The following is a 27,911-nucleotide window of genomic DNA, read 5'->3' as shown; positions in this document are numbered from 1 at the left end:
AGGGCTAAGCAGGGTCACAATGTGGCTTTGTGTCACAGCCAGGACATACTGTGCTAGCTGCCTGCAGCCTCCTTTGTTCTCCTTTCTTCGGGAGCCACTTTCCCTTGCCACACTGCAGAGACTTTTCTCCTGGCTTTGTTCGACTCTGTCCTCAGGGCAGAACATGTTATTTCTAGTAACACTAAATGTTTGCCTTCACTGAGCACTCTTAATGTTTTTGTTCATGCTCAGAGCCATTTTTTACATGAATTTTGACATCATTCTCAGGCCATACTTCCAGCCAGGTGTCTGGCTAGAATTAGAGAAAAGTAGAGTAATGATCAAGACTCATTTATGCCAAAATAAATTTGGACACAAAAGTGCCTGGACCATGACAATCCATCAATTTGTTTTTCCATCTTGGTTGGCATTTATAACCCAGTATCACCCAGAGGGGTGGGCTGTGGGACCACTTTGCCTTGCAAATAGCTGAATTATTTACTTAGTCTCTTTTTTCTTCTCTAAGGATGTGTGCAACGACTGCCCTCCTGGTCCCCCAGGCCTCCCAGGTCTGCCAGGTTTTAAAGGGGACAAGGGTCTTCCAGGAAAACCAGGGAGAGAAGGGACAGAAGGCAAAAAGGTAAGGAAAGGGAGAGCTGGGGCTCCTCCCCTCCAGTGAAGAAATTCCACTGTCTAGATTCAACGTGGCCTTCATTTCTCTTAGAGGATTCAGGCTTTAGGAGTGTCTAGATCACAGCAGAATACAAGGAGTGCAGACTGAATATCTGCAGGTCTTTGCCATTTTATGAAAGTCTTGCCTGTGCCATTCTAATGTGTGGTGGTGTCGAAACATTCATGTTCCTTTGAGGTTCTTTCCCACCGCCTCCTTTCAGTCCATCTGTCTGACTTTGAGATATCTAGAACGTTCTAGTGGCCACTGTAGACCTTCAGACCCCCTTTTCTGCCTGTCACATAAACAAAGAGCAGGAACTGCAGAAGCTGCTTTCTTCAGGACCAGCATCCTGGGAACTCAGAGCAGACTCTGCCTTCCGGATCTTCTTTAGCATTTTTATAGAGAACCAGATCAGAGGTAATAAATCAATTCAAATTTAGTTGTGCCCTTTTGGCCAGCTGGGTTTTGTTTCAGAGATTCCTCTTTCCCTTTTATCATTTCCTTCTTAGTGGCAGGGCAAGGTTCGCACACACCCAGGTCATTGGGGTTTGCATACATCCTGAGACATCTGATGACGTCTCCAATTAAGGTTACCCCATAAGCCAGCTGTTAGCAGTGTGTACATAAAGATTCCTTCCTTCAGGGTAAAGTCCAAATGTATTCTTCTAATGTAGACTATAAACTGCTGCTCCCACTCATTTACCCATATATTCACTTTACAAACACAGGTATGAAATATAGTCTTTCTTTTCTCTCTTGTGCCTCAAGCACCATGTTTCACCTGAAGATGAAAGAAGGAAGGAAGGAAGGAAGGGAGGAAGGGAGGAAGGAAGGGAGGAAGGAATGAAGGAAGGAAGGAAAAAAGAAAAGAAAGTCAGTCTCTTTACTTGGTTACTTTCAGGAATCCTCCCTTTAGGGTATAGCCAGCAGGTGGCTCTCTGGTGACAGCTCCACATCACTTAGGGGCAGTTTTATTTAAATCCATTCAGGACTCCTTACACTCTTCCATCACAGTGCCAGCAATGAGGTTGAGTTGAAATCCTGTGGGTTGAAAACCAATAGCAACAGTGTTGGAAGTCAAACTATTCTGAAGACCCACTTCGCTCTCTTTCTCCTGTCAGGAGCATCTGTGATCCCCATCCTGCCCTCTAGGAAGCCCCGCTTCAGAGTTGGACAGCTACCATTCTATGTTTTACAGAGCAAGAACAATCATACCAAAGTGCCTTGTGTGTATAATCGTGCATGTAGATGCACATATAAAGCACATGTGCACACACAGGGAAATTCTCCAACTTCATTAGTCTGACAGAATGTTCTATCCTGAGTGCACTCAGATATTTGTTAATGCCAAAAACAATAGATATATGTGGCTAAGTTTTTAGTTCTGCATCAGATCTCCCCCATGGTGGCCCTCAATAATGCCTTTAACTTTTGTGTGATGACCAGTCAAGGTCTTTCCATGGCTTTCAGTTTAGTACTGAGCTTCACACTATCTACTACTTCCCACATGAATGTGCAATAGAGCTGTCCAGTGAAATGGAGACTAGGAAGTTGGGTTTCCTAGGATGAAAAGTTGGACAAGGAGAAAAAGTAGAAGAAGCAGTACAAGGTGGGAGCTAGACATTGTTCACCCTTATTGCAAAAGCAGTGCACTGTTAATTCCTACCATCTTCTGCTAGTCACAGATCAACTACATGAATGTGGGAAGGAGCGGGTATTGGGCCACTTTGGTAACTGGATACCATATCATTACTAGCTAGCCATATTAGTAGTAGCTAGACCTATGATTTCATGGCCACATTTGATAGTATGCTTCCTTGTACCCTTTGCCTACACATGAGGAAGAATCTGGCAGCTTTATAAGGCTTATACCTGGTGATTATTTCAACTTGATCTTTTCCTCAGAATTATTATTTTCTTAACTTTTTATGTCCTTTTGTCTCCAATACAGGGAGATACTGGGCCCCCAGGCCTCCCTGGGCCTCCAGGGGTAGCTGGACCACAGGTCAGTGAATCTCAGTAAACATTATATATTCTCTTACTTCATTGCTCCATCTAAGTTTGAGGCAAGTACTGCCAAATGGCCTTAACACCTGGAATGTCTGGCTTCAGGTTGTGTCTCTGACTTTCTAGTGACCTGGAAAGCTGCGTGCAGCCTGCAAGCCTCAGTTTCCCCTCTGAAAACATGTGGCATGCACAGTATGACTATCAATGGCACTGGAATATGTGGAACTTCCTGGATAATAATGAATTCAGTATCAGATACTTCAACTTCACTACATAGAATAAAACAGTTTCCAGAGGAGTGCTAGACCTAAATTATAGGATGCATAAAATAACCGGTGATCTATTAAAAAGCAGTGAGCCAACTGCTTCATAAATGTGAATGAGCTCTGTTACCCTCATGGGAACACAAGGCACACATTTAAAGTTAGCTATGTGAAGCCGTAGGAATGGGAAGAGGCCACAAGGGAGGTGAGAAGCATGATCTCAACCAAAGAGCAGGCACGGAAATTCTCTCTGAGTGTTGCAACACGTGTTAACTGGCCTGTAGCCACAGGCTGTTTGGTGTAGCATTCAGCTATAAGATGAGAATGCACAAAGCTGGGTTGGATCGTGACAGGTAGACTTACTTCTCACTATTGTCCCCTTTGATGCTCAAAAGTGAATCCTCTCTGGTCTATGTGGCCTCCATGTTAATAGTGAAGGAGGATTGGTTCTTTGTATCTCCTTGTATCTCTCCCTGTGTCCTGTCTGTATGGAGTGTCACTCTTCTAATTGTGTGGATCACAGGGATTTTAGGTCAGAAGCAGGACATGAGCTTGGACTCTTGGCATATGACCTTAGGAGAGTTTCTCAACTTCTCTGCCTTTCTGTTTTAATAAAGTGAAGAGTGTCACCATGACAACTGAAGTTAAAATGCTCTCACCAGTACTTGGTAACTTACAGACTCTCAGTCTGTTTATTGTTCTCTCATCCCCTGGGGTCACAGTCTGTGGAAGGGCCAGAAAGATGGTACATATAAAATGTTAGAGCTGGCCAGAAACCTCAGTAATGAAGATAGAAGATTATTTTAATGCAGTATCATTGGAAAACTTGAAATGAATATGAAAAATAAAAAAAACAAAACAAACAAAAAACAAAGGACAAAAATAATTGAAACAAAGGCAAGACCAACCCATACATAACTGGCTGTCCTCATACCTTTTCTGCTAGTCCCAGGTGTTCTGAAGCCTTCTCTGGTTACATTTTTAAATTCTCTTCATTTTGGGTTCTCTCAATTGATTTTAGATTTTTAGAATATTTCTTTGGAGTGTGCTTTAATCTTGGTTACTAATCATTTTTTATCAAATTGCTTGGACTGGTGAGATGGCTTTAGTGGGTAAAAGTGCTTGCTGCCAAACTTGATGTCCTGAGTTTGCTCCTTGGAACCTATATGGGAGAAGGAGACTCCTGGCTCTGGAAAGTCATCCCCTCAACAGCACACATTCACTGTGGTGTGCGACACCCTCAAAATAAATAAATGAATAAATGTAAAACAGTAATTTCAAAGGTGAATGTTTGCCTTGCCTCAGACCCAACCCTTCAATATGGTGTTGTCTTATTTTAGATTTATGTTTATTTTGTGTATATAAGTATTTTGCCTGAATGTAAGTAAGTACACCACATGTATGAAGTACCTGTAGAATCTAGAAGAGGTCACTGGACCCTCTGGGCCTAGAGCTACAGATAGTTGTAAGCTATCATATAAGTACTGCAAGTTGAGCCCAGATCTTCTGCATGAACCAGGACTGAACAGCCAGGACTCCCGGAGCTGCATATTACTACAATCACAAAGCAATAAACCAAATAAGATAAACATAGGTGGTCTGACCGTAACAAAGGATGGGTCATGAGGAGAACTATCTAAGTCTCTTAGGCCCTGCTAAGCAAGTTCAAATGCCTATCATTTGTGATCCATGCATATACTTGGTCAAGATTTAGATGGCCTTAATGTAGCTAAAAAATTTGGCTTCAAAAACTGACATTTGTTTTCACTGAACACAGTACCTGGAGATTTTACTAAGGGCAGCTTTACATTGAACAGTACCAAGAAAGTCGCATCACTGAATGTGCTACTGCTCAAAGCACATGAGGCTCCCTCTCTGATTCTGCGGGGAAGGCTCATGAATTCCCCTGGAGAACTCCGAGAAATGATGTCAGCTGTTTCTTAGTTGACCTTTGCTGCCATTGTGCTGCCTGCCAGGCTCGGCCTCGGAGAAGAAGGAGTCTTTATCTAGAGAAACAAAAGTGAATCAATCAAGCCAGTGCACTCCCTGCATTGGAAACAGACAATTTTCTCTGTCTGTCTTCTCTACTCAGCAGGAAGCACTAATGCTTTGGGATGGTGTATCCATTTCTGTTCTCTTATTATTCACTCCAAGGGAGGGTGTTCTTTAAATATTTTGAAAGAGCTATGGCCAGAAAAAGAACAAAACTTAGTGCTGTGTTGGAAAGCTCGGGTCTTGTTCCTCCAGTAGATAACTGGTCGTGATCTTGAAAAGTCTTTGGGACTCAGGGACAACCCCCACAATAGAAGTGTTTTAAGTGATATGGCCTCCTATAGTACTGATCATGATCCTGTGAGGGAAAGTGTCTCATCTTCCAGGTGAGGAAACTGGAGTTTAGCAAGACAAGATGCCAGAAACCAAGGCTGAGGACAGTATAGCTGAAGCTGAACTACAAGTCCATAGTTCACCATACTTTTAGCTACTCTAATAGCAACACCAGCACCAGCACCTAGAACAGCTCCCATTGGAGAACAGTACTTCTTTATTGTGGCCTGCAGCAAGACTACTGGCATAAAAACCTACCCTTGTCACCATGCATTTTTGATGAGTGAGTCATGGAGGAAGACTTGATGCCTCCTCTGAGCACTCACAAGTTGGTGTCTTGGTTCTTGGTGTCCAGTTTCTCTGTCCCATGGCGCTTTCCAGAAAACAGACTTGTTTCTTCCTTGTGTATCCTCGTCCACCAAACAATATCTTTGCAAAATTTCTGGGCAGAGAGATGAATTTGTTAGCAGAAAATGCTCCCCTGGGCAGAGAATCAATGACCACTGTTATCATCCTTTGGTCACTGAGGACTTTGAGTGTTCACTGGTCTCCCTGCATTGTCAGGAAGGCCTGGCTCCTTGGTTTGCAACTGTGACTCAGTATCTGGCAAGCATTTCCTGTGATTCATCCTGCTGCCTCTATGTAGAGGCAGTCTGCAAAAGGTGTATGTGTGTGGGAGGGGGGGTTGGGCTGTGGAGCTTAGTACCATGGATAGTTTCAGAGCTTCCATCCTGGTTTTAGAAACGACAGGGACAGGGCCCAAGGGCTGTGTGCTGTACTGTTTGCCAACCTTGTAAAGGATGAACAGGGAAAAAGATGGCAGTCATGGTGACAACCCTGGGAACATGTGTTTCTGTAGTTTGCGGTAAGAGCTTCTCTTGCTTGGTAATGATGATGGTTTAACAGCTGCCTCTGAAAAGGATTTTATTTCCTGCTCAGTTCACATCCTCAAACAGGTCATGGGTCTTAAGGGGCCCTAAAATGGATCTAGAGATACCCCAGAGAGCAGGCATGCACTCTGAAAAGTTCTAGTTAATTCTGAGTGATACTGCTGTTTCTTTTGACAGCTAGTATCCAAGAACCTCATCCTTCAGAGGTCATCCGGGCCATTTGTCCCATTCTGTCTTTATAAAGTGGCACATCTTCCACTCACATGTGCTCAGTCCTGGGGACTATCACTACATGTTCCCTTTAACATCATCCTTCCAAGTCAAGCAGTATAGGGAGAACTCAGACATAGGCCATTCTTTTGATGGGAGCACACAGAGAAGATAATGTGGCTGGAGGCTCTTAAATTGGCAGACATAGGCTTGACTTTGGAAGCTGGTACCTCTCCAAATTTCCCTGCCTTCTGTTACCTGAACGAATTGACTTACTAATTACATTAATTGGATATTTTGTCAGCTTCTCTGGATCTTTTCAGTTTGTTATTTAAAGATGCTGACTGGACAGGTGGTTTGCTCCTGCATTTTAGTAGCCCAAACCAGAATTATCACTCTAGTTATAAAATCTAAACAGTGAACAATGTCTTCACAACCAAACAGAAAAGTATTTTTAAACCGCAGCATGTAGGAAGCATTTAATACACATGACTGAACGTGGTCCTCATGGCGCATAAGTCATTGGACTTAATAACAAGCAAGACAAATGTCTGAAGGAGAGTAGAGGGATTTAAAGAAAGCAGTGTCAGTGTGACAAGAGGTAGCCTGTGATACCTCCTGAGGAGGTATCTTTTAGTTGCACAGAGGGATTAAGCAGGATTTGCCATGCTTCTTGGGGGAGAGTTTCTAGGCAGGACACAGCTGGGCCTCATGAAAGGAGCAAAGGCTTATTTGCTGGCAGAGTTCACACCCTACCCTCCACAGCTTGCAGACCCCACAAGGAGACCCAGCAACTTTGATTTACAAAGGGACAAAGCATGAAGGCAGACTCTAAATAATGGAAACACAAACAAAATGGTACCATGTTTTCCAAATTCATGATTTTGTTAATTTATAATTATATTTAAAAGCAAATTAATGTCTCCTTCCAACCTAAGAAACTCCTCTGAAAAGATAGAAAAAGAGACAATCTTATCATTATCTGAATGCTGATTCAAAATACAATGTACACCACAGCCTCGAGTGGGAGGTGGGAGGCTGGAGAGTCAGAACAACTTCAGTCTGTATGGTTGAATTCAGCATGCATATGTGTCTCAGGAAGTGCTAATCAGTACTAAGATAGAGGACATGCCACCCCATTCATCAACCACATTCATTCCAAATGGGCCTGCTACCTGTGTGATCATTAGTAAGCTAGGTGGCTTACACAAGCATCTCCAGTCTTTATCACAGGGGTGGTTTGGTGCCTGGGATCCAGTCTGCTGCCTATGTTAGTCTCCTTCCAGCAAGAACTGGAGAGAGAGGTACACCCCTCCCCCTTTATTAAGTTCCAGAGAGATGATTACTAGGTTCTGAGAAAGGCTTTAATTGAGTTCCTGGCAATGAATAGGCAGAATATTTGTATATTAGTTACTTTCCTATTGCTGTGATAAAACACAGCAGTGGAAAGCAGGTTATCAGGCCCTTGGTGTATGCCTTGCCCTGGATCCTTCCTCTATCCCCATTCTCTACTTCATGGCTTTTCTGATACAGGTTGTACTGCTTCCTCATGCTTTTACCATTATGATTGATACCCCTGAAAATATGAGCCAAAATAAAAAATTCATCTCTTTCTGTCAGGTGTTTAGTCGCAATTGCACAAAAGTAAACTGTGCATGTGGAGGGATATAGTTCCTTGTTATTTATTTATTTATTCTATGGAATCGGGTTCTTGGTGTAGGGCTGAGTTGAGAAGCAAGAATGAAGCCGTTAGAAAGGGTATTTAATACACATCCAAAGAGAATTGGGCTAGTAAAATGGTCCTGTAGCTTTGCAAGGATAAAAGCCCTGGGAAGATGGGGTTTAGATCTGCCTTTTGATTGTTGAATTCTCAGTGTACAACCATGTACCTCATCTGCTGTTAACATGGTTGATCTGCCTCCTCCACTATCATCAAATCTCAGGAAATCATAAACCACCTAAACCAGGCATCATAGCCCCAGGAAAGAGTCAGGAAAATGACTTGGTTGGGAAGAAGTTACTTGGATATTTGATAATTAGATAGACTGAGACCCTATTATTCTTCATGCTCTGTGACCTTAGATGACTGATTAACCTAATTATTGATTGATTCTTTAAAAATTTTTTTCAAAGTTTCACGCTGCCCAGACCCTTCTGGAACTCACTATGTAAAGTACCTTGAACTCCTTCCCCTCCTGCCCTCCCTGCCCAAGTGTAGGGATTATAGCTGGTGCCACTGTTCTTAGCTCAGATTTCTTATCAGTCTGCAAGGACCGAGGTCTTAGCCATGAGCTCAGCTTACAGCCAGAGAGTTACATGTAACAGGGTCTTTTAAAGCCCTAACTGAATTCCCAGTGGGGCAGGGACTCCAGAAATGTCAGATCCCTTCCTGGAAGGAAATGAGTCATGTTTGGAGGTGGCTGTGTTTGTGCAGATCTTTGTCTGTAGTGGGCATGGAGACAGGGACAACTATGGAGATCCTGAGCTGCTGGCATTTATATTGTCACCAGCTGAATGTTGAAACCACTCTACAGCTAGACTGAAGACTGGGATTTGAAAGGAATACATTTACCTTTAAGGCCAATTGTCCCTGAATGTCAGTGAGGCAGTGTGAAGCACGGTGACACTTCTTTGATTATAAAGTGGTGCAGATAGAATGCCAACTTTAGGTACTTAGATATAATAGCATGCAAAGGTGATGGAATCAGTTTTTTCCTGTGAATTATTTTCTTCCTTCCTCTAAACAGTGACACCTATCGCTTTATAAGCAATGATTCATAGCACAGTCTAGGGACTGTGGGGTAGAGTGTCATTAGCAATCAGCCATGACATCAATGAGCTGCTGTGTGCTAGAATAAGCTGAATGGAAGGAGGGCTGGACTCCACGTATCATGAGAAAACTGCTGGGCTCTGGATTCTCATACATTGCCCTTTCCCCACCCCTAATCCTTTTAGATGGCAGATTGAGAGTCTAGGAAGGGGTATAACCTACCTAAGGATACAGAGATGAAGAAGGACAGGAATGAAACCAGTGCTGGACTGATTTCACTGTCAAGGACTCTTCATAGCTCAGTAGGTTATTTTAAAGAAACGGAAATGTTGCTGTTTGGTGAAATGCAGTTTCTAATCCGGTAAGTAAATTTGGTATTGTGGCTTGTTTCAGCAATCTTAGCACTTGGGAGGCTGAGGCAGGAGTGGCGATGAAAGTTTAAGCCCAGGCCAGGTTACAGAGTAAGTTTCAGGCCAGCTGCAGCATAAAACCCTGCCTTAGAAAAAAATCTAATAAACCAAACGCCATGTGTGGTGGCTTACTCCTGTATTCCCAGTAGTCATGATGCAATATGGATGCATCACTGTGAGTTTAAGGTCAAATCGGGCTACATAGTTCTAGGATGGCCTGGAGTATAGTCTCAAAAACAAAACAAAACCAACCAAACAAAAACAAAAACAAAAACAAAAACCAAAAAAAAAAAAAAAAAACTAAACCAAACCAAACCAATCAAACAACAAAACAAAACAAAACCTCAAAAGAACCCCAAAACCCAAATCCCAAAGCAAAAGACATATTAAATATACTGAATCAAGTGACCATATCCATATGCTAGCACTTGTGGGGGCTGAAGAATTAGGAGTTCAAGGCTGTCCTTAACTATATATGACATTGAGGTCAGTTTGAGCATTATGAAATTCTATCTCAAAACATTAAAAAAATACCAACATGACTGCCAAACATGAACTGAACAAGAATGACAGCAATGAACCTGTCGAAGTGTATGGGGGGAAAAGCTTATAAGATCCCTACCCTACCCTTCTTACACATCTGATCTTCAAGACCTACTGATGCTCATTTCTGCCTCTGTCTCACATCCATAGAAGACCTCACTTTCCTCTTGATGCTCTCTTTCCCTCAGCTTGGACCTTCTGACCCATCTCTCACCATGGCTACAAATATCATATAGGACCATTATCCTTCTGCGATATCTTCCATCCATCACTTTGTTAAGATTAGGAGTAACATGACATACTCATACTCATGGCTCAGAACTGCATTCTTCTCAGCCCTGTTTGTTTTCTTTTGCTCCACTGTGGGATCTGAAACTCTGCTAAACAATTTTATTGGGAATCTTTCAAGCAAGGCTTGCTTCTGTCTACTGTTACCATGGTTGGCAGCAATGATTTGATAAAGAATTTGAAGAACTGATAAAAGCACTAAAGTGTGCATTCATATTTACAGTGTAACTCTAGTGAAATTTTCTGTGGCTTGACTTGTCTTTTCTGTGTTCCTTCCCAGGGAAGCCAAGGAGAGCGTGGTGCAGAAGGTGAGATGGGACAGAAAGGTGATCAGGTAAGGCCAATTTCTGTCATGAAGAAGCTCACACTGTAAGAAGGGCCTCACTTAGTGTCTACTCACTGCTTCTGATGCCATCTTTGTCTCTTCTGTGCCTGCAGAGGAATGTTTGAATCTTGATTTCCTGCTTTCCGTCTTGACCTCTCTGTTTACTCTCATCCTGTTCCATCTCCCAGTTGTCTGAGAAGCCTACATCTGTCCATTTTCTCCCCCTCTCTTCCTGATTGTTTCTCCCTTATGAAAGCTTTTATCATTCTCTAGGAAACATCCTTTTATCCCCCCCCACCATTTCTTGAGCCCTTCTTTATACTCTCATAGTAATATTTGAATTTTGTTTGTAATATTTGTTTTGCAACACTCCTTGAGCTAATCAGTGCCACCTCAGACTAGCTGGACCCCTCTCCTAATACATAGGAAGATGGCACCAGTACCAAAACTCTGTTCTTTTTGTGGATCTGGAGTACTGCTTCCCTACTGTCCTCCAGCTAGTAGTTCTGGCTGATTCCGCACAGCCTTAGTGCTTGCACAGTCGCTGCTGTAGATTGTCTCCTCTTCTGTTATTACCCCTTCCTTCTCTTTGTTACCCTGTACTAGCCCTCCCTTTCTGCTTTCACATTGGTCTGCATCTAGGTCCAGTGCTCACAGTAATAAATTCCCCACCAGGCACTGCTCCAGAACCTGAGGTACACAATGAGCATGGGTGGATCCTGATCTCAGGGCTTACTGATACATGTGAGTGCAGGGTGAGCTGCTGAGCCAATATTCCTTATGCATCCAGCTGCATGAGAGCCATGCTTAAGGTTTGCTCCCCTGTATTTAGAGAAACAAAAGGCATCTGGGTTATCATGCCACAGGGTACATGTCAGCAATAAATACTTTATGCCTTGTACTGAGTATTGTTTGTGCTTTCCAATAGTAGGTTTTGAGGGGTAGGAGAGAGAAAGAATTTCTTTGGTATTGTTCTGTAGTTTAACGTTGTTGTACTAGACTAAATGTTAGATTCTAAATTCTACTTTATAAAGAGTGAAGAGCCCATTCTGTAACTCACAGGAAACTCCTCATGTGGAAATATAATATTTCTGTTATAGTATCAAAATATTGATGTCATAAGTAAATTATTCCTAGCTTATTCTGTTAAGGAAGCATAGATGAGGTATGAGTTTGATTCTTATTTTCTTTACTTTCTTCTTTAGTGGGATACTATATGCACTTCTGCAAGGTTGGAAGTATAAAAAGATCGTTTTCATGTTCAATTTAGTTATAAGAGCTTTAAGATATCATCTTTCTTGTTTTTATCTTCATCCTCAGCCACTTCCATGTAAAGAAAAACATTAACAGGTTCACCACTGGTGACCTGGACTTGTAATCCCAGCACTAGGATGGTGCAGACAGGGCCTCCTATGGATTTTCTAACTAGCCTGTGTGGTCTACTTGAGAAATCCCAGGGCAATGAGAAACCTATATCAAAAAATTAAGGGGGATGGCACCTAAGAAGTATTACTGGAAATTGATCATTGGCCTATGCATGATAATATATGTCCCTAAGCGTGCACACACACACACACACACACACACACACACGCACACATGGGGGGATTGAGAGAGACAGAGAGAGAGAGGGAGAAAGGGATAGAGAAAGAGAGAGAGAGAGAGAGAGAGAGAGAGAGAGAGAGAGAGAGAGAGAGAGAGAGAGAGAGGGAGAGAGAGATGAATTAGTTCTTTATATTTTTGACCTTGATAACCATAGAATAAACCATGACTGAAAATGTTTTTAGGAGTTTTCCTTATGTGATAACAACACTTTCTTTAGTATTTCATTGCAGTGAGTGTTGCAAGTAGTCCAGAGATTATTTAAAGTATATGAACAGGTGTGTATGAGACAAAGATCATTCTGTACAAGGGCCCTGACATGCTCTTCAATTCTGATGTTATTGGGAAGATATCCTGGAACCAAGCCTTGCAGAAGTGATAACTCTGTGTATATATACATGCCCATTTAAATTTCTTTTAGTTCTTCTTTAGTGGGACACTATATGTGTATCTGCAAGACTGGAAGTATAATAGAAATATTTTTCCTGTTTCATTTAGGTGTAAGAGCTTTAATATACCATACCTCTTGTTTTTATCTGCATCTTAAGCCACTACCTTATGCCTTTTCCCCACCTCAGTGATGCAGAAGCAAATACTCATTCAAGACATATTCATTTTTATACATATCATGAGGCACTTTCTTTGCAGTCTCTAAAGTTACATGGAAAAGAGACCATCTGTGATCAGAGTTTTCAACCATGTTAGTCACTGGGCTTAGGAGCCTGACTCTAGACTGGCTATTTGTTTCAAGTAGAAAACTTTTTTTGTAATGAGTCACTTTTAAAGAATTATCTCCTGTGTTTTCCTAGGGTCACCCTGGAGTTCCAGGCTTCATGGGCCCACCGGGGAATCCTGGGCCTCCAGTAAGTAGAATAATGACCTTTATTTCTTAGTTTTGGCATTCGAGGAATGTGTCCTTATTCTCTGAAAACTGCATCACATTGGACCTATCTTATTTGAAGGGATGGATTTACCCTTAAAGCACCCAGGGATGAGAAGGACATGAATGGGATGAATATTGAGGGATTTGGGTGGGTGTTCTTGTGCCTGGGGGTCCCTGGCACAAATTGATGAAGCCAGTGTTTCAAGGTTAGGATGCTCCATAAAGAACTCCTTTATATAGAACTTGAAGATGCCCATACAAGCCCATATTCTCCCCAGTGTCTTATAATCAATAACTAATATTCACAAATTATTGTTCAGTATTATTCTTTTTAACCACTAATTATTATTCTCTGGCATTTTTTGTTAACCAAAATATCCAATTTATTGTGCCACTTAAGAAAATACCTTTTTTTGCTCTTGTAGTAGCTTGGCCAAGGCCTGGACACAGAGGCTCAATACCATTCTGTAACCACAGATTAGTCATGTTGTTTCTCTGCTTGGAGCCAACTACTGCTGCAGTCCCTAGATTGATCGAAGGTAGCCATGACAACAAGCCATGGCAATTACTATCCCCGCTGAGCCCAGGACCCCAGAGATTACACAGATTCTCTGTGAACATCTTTGTCTCAGACCATGCAAGCAAGACTACTCCAAATGACTCAAAGCCCACAGAAAAAGAACCTGTACCAAAGAGAAAACCGGATTTTAAAATAAATTGTGAAAAAGAGAGTCAGTTTGGATTATGAAGTTAAAGTTAGGAAATTAAGCTTGCTTTGTCTTTTATGCTTTTTAAAGATTTACAAAGCAGAAAGTACTTTTAGACATTGGACCACCTCTTTAGCTATGCTTTGCCTATTTAAGTAGCAACTCATTGACTTCTAGTTGTAATAATTTATTGAAATAAATCAAACTTTAAAAGCATATTTGTTTAATGAAGTTCTTACATAAGAACTTGAAACAGTGATTGGCCCTTCCCAGTAGATATCTATGCTAAGTTCATAAGTCATTTCAAAGAATGAAAAGTTCATTTTAAATCTTTGATATCAACAATCTCCCCACTCCTGATTTCAACAGCTTTTGTAATCCCTCAGCTTCAATTCCGACTGATCTTGTTTGGCTATGGGCTTTTGTGGAGGAAATGATAAGGGGCTGATTAATTTGCTGCCATTGAACTATTGCATAGAATTTTTAAATTCCTTAAAGATTTATAATTTTACTTATTAAATTATGTTGTATTATATTTGCTTATTGTTCCAGTAAACTTTCTATTGCTGTGATAAAACACCATGACCAGAAGCAGCAAGGAGAATAAAGGACCATTTGGTTCACACATCCCAGGTTACATTCTCACATTCCATTACCAAGGGAAGTCAGAGCAGGAACTCAAGGCAGGGACATGGAATAAGAATTGAAGGAAAGACCTTAGAAGAATTAGAATTATTTCTTCCTTTCTCTCTCTCTCTCTCTCTCTCTCTCTCTCTCTCTCTCTCTCTCTCTCTGGCACTTTATTTATTTACATTTCAAATGTTATCCCCTTTCCTGGTTTCCCCTCTGAAAATCCCCTATCCCATCCCCTCCCCCTGATCACCAACCCACCTACTCCTGCTTAGCTGTTCTGACATCTCCCTATACTGGGTAATTGAGCCTTCCATAGAAGAATTCTACTTTCTGACTTATTGTCTATAGCTTGCTCACCCAGCTTTCTTATGGCACCTAGGACTACTTCTCTTGGGACAATACTGTCCTAAGTGGGCTGGGCCCTCTCATAATGATCATTAGTAAAGAAAATATTCCACAGGCATGCATATAGTCCAATACGGTAAAGTTTTAAGAAAACTTTAGCTTGTGTCAAACTGAATAAATAAATAAAATAACCAGCACATCCATTTTATTGTTAGATCTAAAAATTAGGCAGAGAAAATCCTGACAAAGGTGGGACTCCAGTGTATACTTGGGAAAGGTACCCATACTTATTAAAGAGGAACATATGAGAGACAGATGGCTTTATTAAAAATCAGTTCATTGATGAATAATGTCTTGTCATGATAGTGCTAACTTCCAAATGCACTTCTTCAGCTGAGGATCACACCTTCTTCCCCTCTTCATTCTGATGGTTCCAAAGCTAGAACATGGCTTTAGTACCTTCTTGCCAGAAATCACAATAATTTAGATTTCCTTAAGACCATAACAGCCATAAGGCACAGATCCTGGCTTTGGAGTCTCATGTTGAATGGTGAGTCTGAGACATAGAGGCAATTGCAATCAGCAGTCACTGTGTCTGTTTCCAATTGAGGAATGCTTTCAGCTTAAGTAGATGCTTACTGAGCTTCTGTTTAATGCCACACCTAGTGTTGCTATGCTGGAGCTTAGGTGATGAGTCAGCACTTAGATTCAGTGGCTCATGCCACAGAAGCAATTCAACAAAAGACACATAACCAGGATGGACAATTATGTATACGTGCTTATTATTTGGCAGGTCAGTATTCTATGATCTAGGCTCTAAGCCCAGACAGCTCTTTCATTGTTTATTTTCTCCTCTCTGTCCTTCCATCAGATAAAATCTTTACCACCTTCCTTCTTTCCTTTTGATTCCAATTCCTCAAAATCTAGGGTGTGGGGGAAGAAATTTTTGCTAAATTTGTATAGAAAATTCAGATTTGAGATAAAAGCTACATTATTTTGGTAGTTTTGGGTTACATGTGAAATTTCACTAAGAACCTCATGCTATTTGTTGAAATATTACTGATTTTCCTATCGTTCATGACTAGTACCTTGCTTCTTATCTAGTTGAAGAGATGTAGACAAATCAAACAGCATTCCGTCCTAAGAATTTACAGTCCCTAGGAAATCAGCTATATTTGCAATACCAAGTTTCTCTGAAATGCAAGGCTATAATATGGTTACTTCTCTGTACCTATATAGCATGGTTAGCACCTATAAAAAATAACCACTCAACCAATACATTTAAATTAATTAAAGGCCACTGAACAGTTAGTTATCAATAAAGTTCTGTGAGAATATTTTTGTTCATACTTGAATGATTAGTCAATAACTACTGTGGCTGCTCCTTGGATGCATGATAGACACATGATATTAGATGATAAACATGTGATATCAGATGGGTCATTGTGCCCATTGTGTCCTTGGGGTGTTTCTGGTGATGGCTAGTTCTTTATATGTATTGCCTTTTTTCAACATATTCAACAACCCACATGTAGCTGCTAATCCTTTTTGTCTTCATTTTACAATGGAGCTGGGATATTGAAGGGCAAGGTAACCTGCACTGGATTATGGAGTAGAGAGGCAGGACACACACTCAGAATTCTGAGTCTGAGATTCTGTCTGAGCTAATCCCTCTGTCCTGTACTAAGCACTTTTTCTGAGTCTTAAACATTCCCCATCTTCTTAAGGTGTAAACAACTTCCAAACTTTCATAGAGAAAGAAACTAAGCTTATAGATCACATGCAGCAAGAGGCAAATGCCTAAATTCATATAAAGAACTACTCGCCATGCAGAGACCCATAGCCAAACATTAGGTGGAGCTTAGGGAGTGATGCAGAGGAAGAAGAGGAAGAAATTGAAGGGCAGAGAAACCAGAGAGGTCAGGGATACCACAAAAGGTGGCCCACAGAATCAACTGACCAGGACTTGGGCGGGGGGAGGCTTGCAAAGATCAGGGAGCCGATAAGGGTCTGACTTAGGTCTTCTACATATATGTTATGGTTGTGTAGCATGGTGTCATTGTGGGATTCCTAACAGTGGGAGTGGGGAAGTTTCTGACTCTTTTGCCTCCTTGTGGGACCCTGTTCTTCCTATTGGATTACTTTACCCAGCCTTGATGTGATGGTATATGCCTAGTCTTATTGTAGCTTGTTATGTTGTATTTGGTTGATATCCCTCGAAAGCCTATTCTTTTCTGAGGGGAGACAGACCGAGAGGTGGATCTGGGGAAGAGGGAGGTAGATGGGGAGAGACTTAGGGGAGGGGATGGAGAGGAGGGAGGGGAAACTCCAGACAGGATTTTACATATGAAAGAATAATTTTTGGTTGTGAGCCTAGCCTTTAACGGCTGAGCCATCTCTCCAGCCCTGAAAGAATAATTTTTAAAAGAGAATGCCTCCCTTCATCTCCTAGCTGGTATGCCTCTACTCCCATCTTATTATTCAAAAATTTGACTGAGTATCCAATATATTTCAGGAGCTTGCTTATTTCTCTGGACCTTTTCTTCCATCTTTGTAACTATATCTCTCTTCATCCATAGGTTGACACTAGTGATCCTCTCCCTATTCTCCAATAAGATAGATCCAGGTGTTCACTTATTGATCTATGTCCTAGTATGTCCCCTCATAACTTTAGCTGGGAAGTCTCTTACCACTGTGAAGCTTTTCTGTTGCCTTAGGGGTGACTGGCTGGTCAGTGCTTTGCCCCTTCCTGAAACATAGCTGCCTCTCTAGCTTCAATCCAATTGTACTTGAAACTGGTCTTCTGCCTTGTCTTTCTTTGTAGGGAGCAGATGGAAATGCAGGTGTGGCAGGGACACCAGGACCTCAAGGGCCTCCGGTAAGTGCTGCCCAAGACAGAATCATCCTTAAGTTGCTCTAAAGGACTTTTTAGAGCCCCATGTTCATCAACTTTGTTCCCTTCCTCTCCAGTTGTGAGTCCCCACATTCCTGATGTTCCATTCAGGGCCATAGTTTTTTGAAGAGAAAATGCAAGCAAGCCTTTTGCTAGATGTCTTATTACATTACCATTAAAGTGGAGGTTCTGATAGAGTCGTCCAGTGACCTGTGATTACCCAGTGCAAACAAGCTCTGAATGGACATTCCAGCTCTCGTTGTCAGAGTAGTTTCTTCTCTTAGTAGCCAAGGGTGAGTGGGAGAAGCCCAGCCTGTGCTGTGATATGCTCAAGTGTGTATCAAGCAGGAGACAGCTCTGTTACCACAACTCTTCCAGAGGAAGGTAAAAAATCAGAAAGGAAGGTCATTGGTCAAAGTTTCCAAATCCTAGCTGTTGTGGTTGATAGTTGAAGTTTTTATCTTAAAACTCAGAGTTCTTTTCTTTGCAGAAAGCTTCTAGAATTACATCTGGCTTAGGTGCCACAAGCAAAAGCTGAACAACAGGTCAGGAGGCATAGTGCTTGTTGAATTCATGTATGACATTCAAAGATATATCTAATATGTCAATACCCTTCATTCTTTCTGGCTTCTCTCCAGCCATTTCAGCCTTGTAAGTTAGAGAAGCCTTGAATCATTACAGCTGTTCTATAAATTAGGAAAGTGAGAGTGGAGAAGCACTTGACATTTTAATGGAAGAGTCAGAGCCAACAGCTGGTTACAGGAAGCTCAGCAGCACAGTCACAGAGAATGAGGGCGTGTTCTTGCTCTTATAATTCTGGCAAGCTGATGTTCAGAAGGGCCCTTAGGGTATAGTTAGCAACACCACATCCTTCTAGGCCAGCATGGAGAAGTGGTGCCCAGTAGACAAAGGCAAACAGGAAATTAATGTTCTGCTTGAGACTTAAGTCAATTTGAAGACTATTAGTTTGCTGTTCCTTCTCCTATTTCATACCAACTCACCATGAGGCACTGAGATTGAATAACCGACGGCCCCAAGGCCCTTTGTAGGATCATCCTGCGGTCAATCCGTTTGAAACAACCCATGCATAAATCCCAGGATAGAAAACACTGCAGGCAGCTTCTTATTGATTCTAAGACTATAAAAGATTTTCCCAATAAAACTAATGGACTGTTTGCCTGCGGAGAATAAGATACTGAGCCCAGTTGTAAAATCATTACATTGCTACAAATTAAACTCTATTAAATAAGACTTTGATTCTATCATGGGACCCCTTGGTAAATTATGGGAGCAGTTGGAGCTGTCCATAGTTCTGATAGATTACTATAAATATTAAGTTGGGATAGGGTCAAAGTTTTCTTACATGAAACAATGTTGGCTGGGTAATATGGATACAAACAGTTCATACAATCCTAATTATTCTCAGTTTTAAATTAAAATGTATTAAGTACTTGCCATTGTTGTGACATTATTTGAAGGGCAGAAGTATGATGTTGAGCCCCCAAATATCACCTCTTATAATTACTTTTACATGATGTAATAGTAAATAGCCTCTCTTTGCTACTAAAAGTTTTGAGGATGTAACAACTCTTCTAAAGCAATACGAGTGTAGAATTTTAGGTTGGTGGAGCTTTGTTGCTCTTTTATAGCTGTATTATAGCTATATATTTATATAGCAAGGAATTTGTAGTTTCAAAGCCAGGACTTAATTTTGAAAAGTCATTATTTTCTACATTCTGCCTGACTTCAATTAGTTGCTTAATAAATATTTAAGTGTGTTCATTTCTGCAGTGCAGTAAGTGATTTGTACAAGCAAACTTAAGGGGGAAAGTCCTGTGTCACCTTTTGAGCATTCAGTTCTGGTGGTGCTAAGTTGCGATCATGGCAGTTCTGTGATGAAGACCGGGTCAGGGTATTCTGGTAGATTAGTGGGGCTGGCTCTGTGTGTTAGAATATGGAGCTGAAGGCTAGTTAGAGAATTTCTGTTTACTGTGTTTATCTCTTAGTCTCTCTGACAAGTGAACTGCTTTGCAAATATTAGAGAAGTGTTTATGCTGGCCAGGGAGTCAAGAGGCAGAGTCTTCTCCTAAACTTGCTTCCTTCACCTGAGAATCAAGAGAAAGATAGCCCAGGGCTTAGTAAACATTAATCTATGAAGAAACAAAGAGGAAACAGCTCACACATTGTGAGGCACAGTTCTCTGCTGTACCTACTCAGCTGAGCTCCTGTAAGGCAACACATGCCATAGATAGTACATATACGAATAGAATATGAATTTCTGCTAATAAAACTTGATTTGCAAGAGCAAGCAGAGGACAAGAAATTGTTTACCCTGTTCTGGAATTACTATTCTTCCATTTTAAGGTTTTTTTGGAACCATGAGCATCCAGGAAGGTATCTAGAATGCTCCATTATTGGCATCTAAATTTCCCCATGTTAGCTGAACAAATGTTCCATACTAATGTGTATATTCACACTATTCGAACATACCATGGTAGATGCCGTAACAGGGGGAAGATGGATGCTGTGTTTCACTGGTTTGTTCATTTTGTGTTGGTCTAAGAAGCCATGTGTTCAGATAGGCCTAAATTTCTTGCAACACAATTCTGTAAATGCCACAATGCACCACAAACTGAAATCAACTCAAAGGCGTATCACATTCTATATTTTTTTAGAATTACAAGAAGCTTTTTAGATGCATATGAGGAGTGTGAATACCTTGCTGAATTTTTTGACAATGATAAAAGTAAAGCATGATCCCTTCTGCACCAATTCAAGAATCTGTAAAACAATCAATTCCTCTGTGTTGTAAGCATGTGTTGCTGCTATCTTATTTATAGTTTAGAACTGGCAAAAACAAAACAAAACAAAACAAAACAAAATAAAAAACCCAGCCATTTGGTTTAGATGCAGTACAAAAATATAGCTTAATAAGAGATGAGTGCTTTAGTCCCCTGATGGGACCATTTTTGTAACATTTGTATAAATGTGGAATAAACCCTGTTGTTTGTTTTCGCTTACATTTTGAGGACAAAATAGTAACCCTTTAAAATATCACTTTATGTGATTAGAGGGTTAAGTTTGGTGTGAGAATCTTGTCCTACGAGGGAGTTAGAAAGTCATCAAGAGTCCTTCATACTTATGGCAGAAACATGGGGTGATAGGAAGTTGAACAGTGTGATCAGAACAATAGCAGCTCTATGTCCATCATGAACAAGATGAGAAACGATGTGCTAATTGATGCAATTTGGCAAAATGGACTTTGAAAATACCGTATGCTTTTCATGGAGGGGATAATGACTGGCAGCTATTTCTGGAAAAAAGGTTTGGAAGTCTCTGGGGAAAATACACAATGAACACAATGAAAACATGGATCACACAGGTTTCTGGGTCAGCCTTTTACTTGAGCTGGTTTCTGTAAGTGCCACACCCCGAAGCCCTAGGCTATGCTATGGAAAAAGACAGCTGTTGGAATGAATCTGGAGCCATGGCTTTTGAACTCCAGTGCCCCAAACCTTGACAGTCATCTGAAGTTGGATTCTTCAAGCCTCTATAATGTAGACTTTGTCTGCCTACACCAGCATTGTGTGGGCATGCTCTGTTGAAGATAACACAGCCCTCGAGAAGGGTATAGCCTCTGAAGCAAGGAGGTTGCAGGATCTTTTAACCAAGCTCCTTCCATCTCACAGGACAAGTCCCTGTGAGATTTATTTCCTGAACAAGCTGGAAGTTAATGTTAATAAATAAATAAATGTTAATAATGTTCCTTTCCAGCTGACCCAAGATTTCATGATGTTTTTAATGTCTTGGCTCTTTCAGGGCAAAGAAGGTCCTCCGGGTCCTCAAGGCCCGTCTGGCATCCCAGGAATCCCAGTAAGTACCACTTTAAAGAATCTGGTTTCTCATCAGAAAAATAAGTAAACAAAAATGTATTTCAGTCAGGTGTGGTAGTGTGCATCTATAATTCCAGCACTAGGGAGGTGAAGCGGGATTTAAGGATAGCCTGTGGTAAGGGAGATGCTGTCTTTTTAATTCTCCCCTTTCCCCCAGCAGAATGCATTGTAAGAACAAGGTTTGGCCACTAGTCGAATTTATGGTATTTTAGAAAATTAGAAGAAAAATAAATTTTAACCTGATTATTCTAGACATCTAAGCTTGAGTGGGACACATCTTAATCCCTTTGTGTGCTAAAACTTGGTGGGTTTTTATTGATTTAAATAGTTCTTATTTTCTCTCTTGTATAGATACACAAATATACACATGCCTACATGAATCTCTACATTCACAGCATGTAAATGTTTTTTAATTTATATACAGTGCTGCTGTTACATATTCATAAAATTTACATATAATATTTAATAGATACCACATTACCTGTGATATTTCTCTGTTGCCTCATAAAACAGAGTGGGCACTTTCACATGAAGAGCAGTTCTCTGATTCCTTTAGGAGGATACCCTAGAGTGGAGTTTAATTGTTATATTGTAATTATAGCCAAGGTTTTTGATACATGCTGCAAAATGACCTCACACAAATGGTTGCTCTCAGCTCTGTAATTTAATATACACCCTAGTAGGGCTGGGATCTCTACTTATACTAATTGTCTGTCTGGAAAGTCTTTCTCTCATGAGAATGAGGTCTTATGATTGACTCCTCACAGAATCCCATTCCTGTTCCTTAAAATGTGTTCCTTTATTCCAGCCACACTTTTTTTTTTTTTTTTGGCTCCTAGAACACATTATCATCTCTCCTGCCACAAACGATCCCCTCTAAACCACAGGGATTTTGTATGTACACTTTGTCTTCTCAGAACAACCTCTGATTACCCCTTTTCACTGGTTGATGCTCTTGAAGTCTTGGGTACTGGGAATGGATCCTAGGGTTTAATATACACTAGGCAAATTACCACTGAGTCACATCCTGATACCCTAATTCAATTTGCCTTCTGTTTTCCTCCTCTTTGGGTTTATTTTATATATATATATAATGTATAATATATAAAATATATGTATATGTATGTATATATATGTATTATATATACACATATATACATATGTATTATACATATGTACACATATGTATTATACATATATGTATATATGTATATATGTATGTCTGTGTGTATGTAATCATATATGTGTACACACATATATGTATCTGTTGTTATTATATTTACGGACTCTGATCAGACCTAGTATATTGAACATGCTAGGGATTTACAGCCCCATGGTTGAAACCTTTGGAATTAACTCCAATCCCAGATATTGGATTTCATTCCTGCTTCCTTCTCAGCCATGGTGAGTTCTTGGTCTCTTTCTTTTGTTTCTGAATCTCCACCCTGGTGCTGGTCATACTCTTTTTATTGTCATTCAGTATCTGTAGTTAGGATGTTCCTAAATACTAGATTAGGGAATGTAATAAAGACAAGTAGTTGGAAATTGTATTATGTATGTTTCAGTTTCTCTGATGAGGGCATCTGCTTGTGTTCAGCACACAGCAGTGAGTAATAAAAGAACTGTAAGCGTGGGTGACTAACTCTCTGAGGTCCCTTCCTGCTCAACTGTCTACCAGGCATGGCCACAGATGGAGGAGGCCTCTCCTAGGTAGCTGCCATGAAAACCATGTGTAACCATTCACATTGTAACCTGTCAATGTTCATAGATTTGAAATAGCAGTGTGGAGCTTATGTGAACTACAGTATTGGAGATTGGTATGCCATGTAGCTCATACATGAGTAGCAATTTGTGTCTATGAATGGTAAAGGCGAATAAAGAAAATCTCCAGTTGGAGGGTTTTTTGATTTTTGTTTTTGTTTTATTTTTGTTTTATTTTATTTGTTTGTTTGTTTGTTTGTTTTTTGTTTTTTTGAGACAGGGTTTCTCTGTGTAGCCCAGGCTGTCATGGAACTCACTCTATAGACCAGGCTGTCCTCAAACTCACAGATTTGCCTGCCTCTACCTCCCAAGTGCTGGGATTAAAGGTGTGCACCACCACTGCCTGGCTCCAGTTTGAGTTTGTACCCACCCATTTAATTAATATAAAACAAAACTAGATAGAGGCTGGAAGCCTTAGAAATAATCGTACCGCCCAATCCTCTTCCCCACTCTTCTCCTATCTGACCTTTAACACTGAGGTCAAAGATTTTACTTTCCACGCTGTCACTACTTACCCAGCCCTCTTTTTCTCTTCCATTTTAGTGTAACCGTAATCATATTACTACCTTTTAGTGCCTGTTGCCACCATTATACCAAGACTGGGCTTGCACTAACTTTTTTCTGTGCAGAGATGTGGGCCCTCTTCCCTGTGGCTTTTGTATAAGGGACATAATAAGGCTATGGATTCTTTCTTAGCCCACATTACCCTTCCTTCCTTTATCTCCAGCTCATCTCTCTTAGTTCCCTTACCAGCAGCACAATCACTTCAGCTAATTTTTCCTCCTCTATCAAGGAAGACACCTCATTTCTATCAGACACTTCCTTTACCTTTTACCTGGACACTGAGAATCACTGGCTTCAATGTGCATGGAGTTCATCATTGTTTGCTATGCACATAGAACTTTCCACACATGAATGTATCCCACTGATTACTAAGGCACACCATCAGACAACATGTACTTCTGAGACATGCCCATTACCTCCTAGCAGGGTTAGGTATGAGCTTGAGCTAGACTTAAGAGCAGAGCCTGGAAGATGACTTAACTCTTAAGAGTGCTGGCTGTTCTAGAGTACATGTGTTCGATTGCCAGTGTCCACATCAAGAAGCTCACAACCAACTGCAATTCTAGGAGATTCAAAGCCTTCTTCTGACTTAATGTGGGTATCCATATAGATGTGGCAAATAGAAGTACACATACACATTAATAAAAATAAAAGTAAAAATGAAACCCAAATTTAATACTAGGTTTTGAAAGTCCTGTCATGGAACTGAGGGCATGGCAGTGAACATCTCTTGTTTCTCTATCACTCTTCATACAACTTCCTTAATGGTGCCAAGTTAATTCTTTATCAGTCTGGGCTAAATGGTGGGACAAGGCAAGTGAGTGTCAAATGAATGATCACAAGCTCCTGAGCTGCATATTCAAAGTCCCAGTTCTACAGTAGACTGAAGTTACATGAGAAGACAATTCAAAGAGGGAAAATCATTGGTATAGAACAAGATGCACTAAGTTATACACTGGATCGTAGGGAATTAAGGATGGACAACCCAAGCTGGACTAATAAAACTACTAGAGCTTCCTGAAAGAGGTAACAGGGGATCAGTCAAGGTCAAGTTTTGTATGCGGAGAAAATTGACAGGGCTAATGAAAAAAGTGTGACAGGCTGAAGCAGTTGCAGACAGATATGACTGTATACATGTATTACTGATGGGTAGAATTGAACCCCTTCCACTTCTGTTACCTGCTTTGAGGGATGCAAGAGACAGCAAGCTCACTAACATCTGAGGACCAACATCAGGAAGTGAAACAATGAATCTCTCCATTTATTGAGGACTATCTCCTTGCTTGCTGTATTTGTGTTATTTCATCAAATCTTTACCCTGCAGTACAGACACAAGTGTATTCCTACTTATTCAAAGGGAAAAAGCCATGGTTCAACAGGTTAGGAACTGCCCATCCAAATAGCCTCCAAAGGTCAGTTTTCCTACTATATCTTAGATTACATAGGAGCCCATACCTACCCTCTGCTACCAGAACACTGTAAAGTCATTGCATTCAGGGACAAAAGGTCACCCAACAAGTCCCCAGACATTGCCTTCTCTAACCTAGCTTTTCTGGTGTCCTTCTTTTTTATAACCTCTATCAAACTGGCTATATAGCTATCTGGACTCTCCTTCCCATGGCCTCTGTGTGTAAAGAGGAACAGTTGCAGAGTTGAACTTTTTAATCTTTACATCTTTAATTAAAATTTAATTACATCATTTCTCCTTCCCTTCTCTCTCTCCTACAGATCTTCATCTCCTCCCACTACTAACTTTCAAATTCATGTCCTTTTTTCTCTAGTTACTGTTACATCACATGTATATGGATATATACAAACATACCTATATGTATAAATATATATCTCTATATATACACATACAAATATATAAGCACATAAATATATAAACACACTGAGTCCATTTCATGTTGCTTGGCTTGTGTGTGTATATGATTTCAAAGCTGACCATTTGGTATTGTTAGTCATGGTCACCATACCTGGGGAAGACTATTTCTCTCTCTTCAACCTTCCTTAGTTCCCTGTAGATCTTTGTCTAGCAGGGATTCCCTGCGATTTCTTCCTTCCACATTAGTATGTCTATTGGTGTCATTGGCTCTTGTACTGTTGTGGTATCACTGCTGAAGCTTCTTTGTCATTTCAAGGAGGTATAATTTTACAGATTTCCTAATTCATTGGCTGGTACAGTCGTCCTGCTCTTTCTTCCATGTTCCCTGAGCTTTTAACCACAGAGGAGATGGATCTATGAGTTCATTTGTTTGAAGTCCACACAGTAAAACGCTGGGAGCAGCATTTATAAAAAACATAACAGATACCAATGAAACAAGCAGTGGGGCGATAGGCTGGAGAGGTGAAAACATTCTGATCATTGCTTGCAGCAGCATCCTCCTCCATGCCCAGGCATTCCAGGCTGAGGTCAGAAAGTGCACACTTATATAGCAGCTGTCTGTGAGAGTGGCTGCCTCACTGGCCAGTGCCAGTGTTTTGCTGAGCATTGCAAATGGTTACTTCTGACTCTGCAGGGCACATTTATTCTGTCTTTTTAGGTTAAGAGGCACCAAGAGGCCAAGATTCTATGCCTCAGAGGTGCAAGTAGAATTTAAATCCTACTTGACTGGGTTTTTTTCTCAGCTTTGTTACTTTCTTTTGGATTCAGGTGGCCTGGGATTGCACTCTCCTCTGACATCTTTGGCATCTTCTGAGACCCTATGTTCTTATCTATAAAATAAACATCAAGGTTATAGTATCCTCATCTAGAGCTGAGATCAGCTGGGGTAGAGGGACATGAGAGAAATCATAGTTTGGCTTTGTGAGAGAAGTGTAAGTCACTGGACTTTATAGAACCAAGCAACCCCCAACCCTCTTTCTCCATACCTCATTATGCCTTAGGAACACTGATAAGTTATTTTGCTGTATGATTTCTTCTTTCTTATTACACACACCCTGTCAACTTTCTCATCAAGAAGGCCCATAGGGAGTACCATAGTGGCAGCTGTTGTAGATAAATAACAGAAATCAAGATACAGTTGCAAAATGGCCTGCATTTCAGAATGTTAATTCCTGGCTCAGAAAACCACTTCCAGAGTCTAGGGGTTGGAAGAGAATAGTATGCATTTCCAGATGTCAAGTTCTCACTCAGAAACTGACATTCAGACTCTTAGAGTTGGGGGAGATACCCGGGTGCAGCTAACTGCACATGAGGTTACTGTTACACAGAGAGATGTACATGGGGTGCCTTCGTGTCTGTCCCTCCTTCTTGCTAATTTTCCCCGACCTAATAAGCAATTTGAGTCTATCTTTCAGGGAGAAGAAGGCAAACAGGGCAGAGATGGAAAACCAGGTCCCCCTGGAGAACCGGTAAGGGATTCTACACTTGCCTTCATGCCAAAACCACCCCTTCTTGGCTCTTCTGAGATCTTGTAGGGCTCCTATGATCCAGACACATGGTCATGTCCTATGCACCACGTCTCTTTCTTCTCATATTTCTGCATGGAAAACAGCCCTGCTTTGCAGCTGGCATAACTGTATCTTAGGTTGATAAACTGATCAGCCAAACTCACTCACATAATGATCTGGTGACAGCCCAGGAATTCCAAGATCAGTTCTCCCAACCTTCTACACTGCACTTTGCTGCCCATGTAGCTTCGGCCCTGTGGGTATGGAAAGGAATTTGGAGGCAAGTGGGAGACACTGGTTCCTACCCATGAAAGCTTCCTCCCAGCTTTATGTTTTACATCTGGCCTGCAGGTGTTTATTCTTGCTTTTAGTTTTTGTTAATGACATTCTTTAGGAACCCCTAATGAGATGGGAAGACAAAGAGCTCCTGAGTTGTCTTGGCAGGCTCATACCTGGATGACTTATCTATGACCTCAAGGTCCTTTCCTAGGGCTTGGAGACATCTCTTGCCTGGATTCAGAGTTAGGAGAAGGAGGAGGAAGAGGAGGAGGAGG

At 41.0% G+C, this 27,911-nt stretch overlaps 1 protein-coding gene and 1 long non-coding RNA gene across 5 annotated transcripts in view; one reads left to right on the top strand and one right to left on the bottom strand.

Annotated features, from left to right (window-relative positions):
• The window catches only part of Col22a1 (collagen type XXII alpha 1 chain), a 248,131-nt gene that overhangs the window by 182,119 nt on the left and 38,101 nt on the right, over nucleotides 1–27,911 (top strand). Inside the window, exons 45-51 of the mRNA XM_031345491.1 lie at nucleotides 506–619; nucleotides 2,604–2,657; nucleotides 10,639–10,692; nucleotides 13,095–13,148; nucleotides 17,678–17,731; nucleotides 21,566–21,619; nucleotides 27,265–27,318. Coding sequence (XP_031201351.1) covers nucleotides 506–619; nucleotides 2,604–2,657; nucleotides 10,639–10,692; nucleotides 13,095–13,148; nucleotides 17,678–17,731; nucleotides 21,566–21,619; nucleotides 27,265–27,318 — 438 coding nt within the window. The remainder of the gene's footprint in view (nucleotides 1–505; nucleotides 620–2,603; nucleotides 2,658–10,638; nucleotides 10,693–13,094; nucleotides 13,149–17,677; nucleotides 17,732–21,565; nucleotides 21,620–27,264; nucleotides 27,319–27,911) is intronic.
• The window catches only part of LOC116073526, a 66,279-nt gene that overhangs the window by 2,186 nt on the left and 36,182 nt on the right, over nucleotides 1–27,911 (bottom strand). The window contains exons 4-9 of one of the 4 annotated variants that reach the window (XR_004111848.1): nucleotides 22,121–22,204; nucleotides 5,574–5,689; nucleotides 4,703–4,928; nucleotides 3,857–4,084; nucleotides 3,582–3,645; nucleotides 1,540–1,693 (exon numbers count right to left, since the gene is read on the bottom strand). This is a non-coding gene — a long non-coding RNA (uncharacterized LOC116073526). Of the gene's footprint in view, nucleotides 1–1,539; nucleotides 1,694–3,581; nucleotides 3,646–3,856; nucleotides 4,085–4,679; nucleotides 4,929–5,573; nucleotides 5,690–22,120; nucleotides 22,205–27,911 lie in introns of those variants that run through there. The other 3 variants (XR_004111853.1, XR_004111852.1, XR_004111851.1) reach the window with 3 other exon arrangements.

Source organism: Mastomys coucha, unplaced genomic scaffold (genome assembly GCF_008632895.1).
Source record: "Mastomys coucha isolate ucsf_1 unplaced genomic scaffold, UCSF_Mcou_1 pScaffold11, whole genome shotgun sequence".
NCBI classification, from domain to species: domain Eukaryota; kingdom Metazoa; phylum Chordata; class Mammalia; order Rodentia; family Muridae; genus Mastomys; species Mastomys coucha.
This window is presented reverse-complemented; position numbering and strand designations above follow the sequence as displayed.